We start from the raw sequence: 1,475 nt of genomic DNA, 5'->3' as shown, positions 1-1,475 counted from the left end.
TTTGGAAGAAGAAATTGTAGATATTTAATAAATGTTTATTGTGTGTAAACCACTGTAGCATATATAATCACAAGTTGTATCCAGAACATAATGGATGTGTTCATAGTCATGTTCACGATTTCATTACAGGTCCCATCTCCTGACCTCCCATCCATGAAGCAGCCCTTATAGAAGTGTCAATGGGACAGACTAACAATGTGACAGAATTTGTCCTCCTGGGCCTCACTCAGGATCCTGAGGGGCAAAAAGTATTATTTGTCATATTTTTACTCATCTACATTGTGACAGTGGTGGGCAATCTGCTCATCGTGGTGACTGTTTTTGCCAGCCCTTCCCTGGGCTCCCCCATGTACCTCTTCCTTGCCTGTCTGTCACTCATAGATGTGGTTTATTCCACTGTCGTTTCACCAAAATTTTTTATAGACTTACTGCATGATAAAAAGACAATTTCTTTCTCAGCTTGTATGGGACAGCTCTTTGTGGAACACATATTTGGAGGCGCTGAGGTCTTCCTACTGGTGGTGATGGCCTATGATCGATATGTGGCTATCTGTAAGCCACTACACTACCTAACCATTATGAATAGAAAGGTTTGCATCGTGCTGTTGGTGGTGGCCTTGGTTGGAGGTTTTATGCACTCTACGTTTCAAATTCTTGTTGTGTACAGCCTCCCCTTCTGTGGTCCCAATGTCATTAACCACTTCTTCTGTGACATGTACCCGTTATTGGAACTCGCCTGCACTGACACCTACTTTGTAGGCCTCACGGTTGTTGCCAATGGTGGTGCAATCTGTACGATCATGTTTATCATTCTGCTAATTTCCTACGGAGTCATCTTAAATTCCCTTAAAAGTCACAGTCAGGAAGGGAGGCGCAAAGCCTCTGCCTGAAGTTCTCACGTCACGGTGGTTGTCTTCTTTTTCATTCCCTGTATTTTCATGTATGTTAGACCTGTTTCTAACTACCCCATTGATAAATATGTAACTGTGTTTTATACGGTTATCACTCCCATGTTGAATCCTTTAATATACAGCCTGAGAAATTTGGAGATGAAAAATGCTATGAAAAAACTGTGGGGTAAAAATTTAACTATAGATTTAATAAGAATGTGCCACTAATAGTAAACATATTTGTTACTAATTCCAAAGTAGAAAAGAAGCAGTAAATTCTAAAACAGATGATGTAGTGAATTCAGTGGATTTGAATATATGGAGTAAATCGTGTTTGAGATTAGAATCAATCTAGCAAATTTTGGAGGATAATTAAAAGATACAGGTATTTGTCTTATTCGAAGAAAAAATAAACTAAGTTCAACTTACAATTTTTTTCTTAGATTACATTAAAATGACCCACAGAAGAGTTTTTTTTTTTTTCAAAAGTGATAAACAAGTTACATTTGGAAATTCACTTTTACCCAAATTAATGAGAAAGCAATTGGTTAATATTCAGAAGAATTTTCTGGAGCTAAAAGAATA

The 1,475-nt window shown here is 37.6% G+C and overlaps 1 protein-coding gene across 1 annotated transcript; it reads left to right on the top strand.

Annotated features, from left to right (window-relative positions):
- The first annotated feature begins 179 nt into the window (after positions 1–179).
- Positions 180–1,165, top strand: LOC102880578 (olfactory receptor 4A5-like). Its single transcript, XM_015587646.2, is given in 2 exon segments — positions 180–1,094; positions 1,097–1,165. Coding segments are annotated over 2 exon segments (984 nt in total).
- Positions 1,166–1,475: the final 310 nt, after the last annotated feature.

The sequence above is a fragment of the Pteropus alecto genome, unplaced genomic scaffold (assembly GCF_000325575.1).
Source record: "Pteropus alecto unplaced genomic scaffold, ASM32557v1 scaffold573, whole genome shotgun sequence".
NCBI classification, from domain to species: domain Eukaryota; kingdom Metazoa; phylum Chordata; class Mammalia; order Chiroptera; family Pteropodidae; genus Pteropus; species Pteropus alecto.
This window is presented reverse-complemented; position numbering and strand designations above follow the sequence as displayed.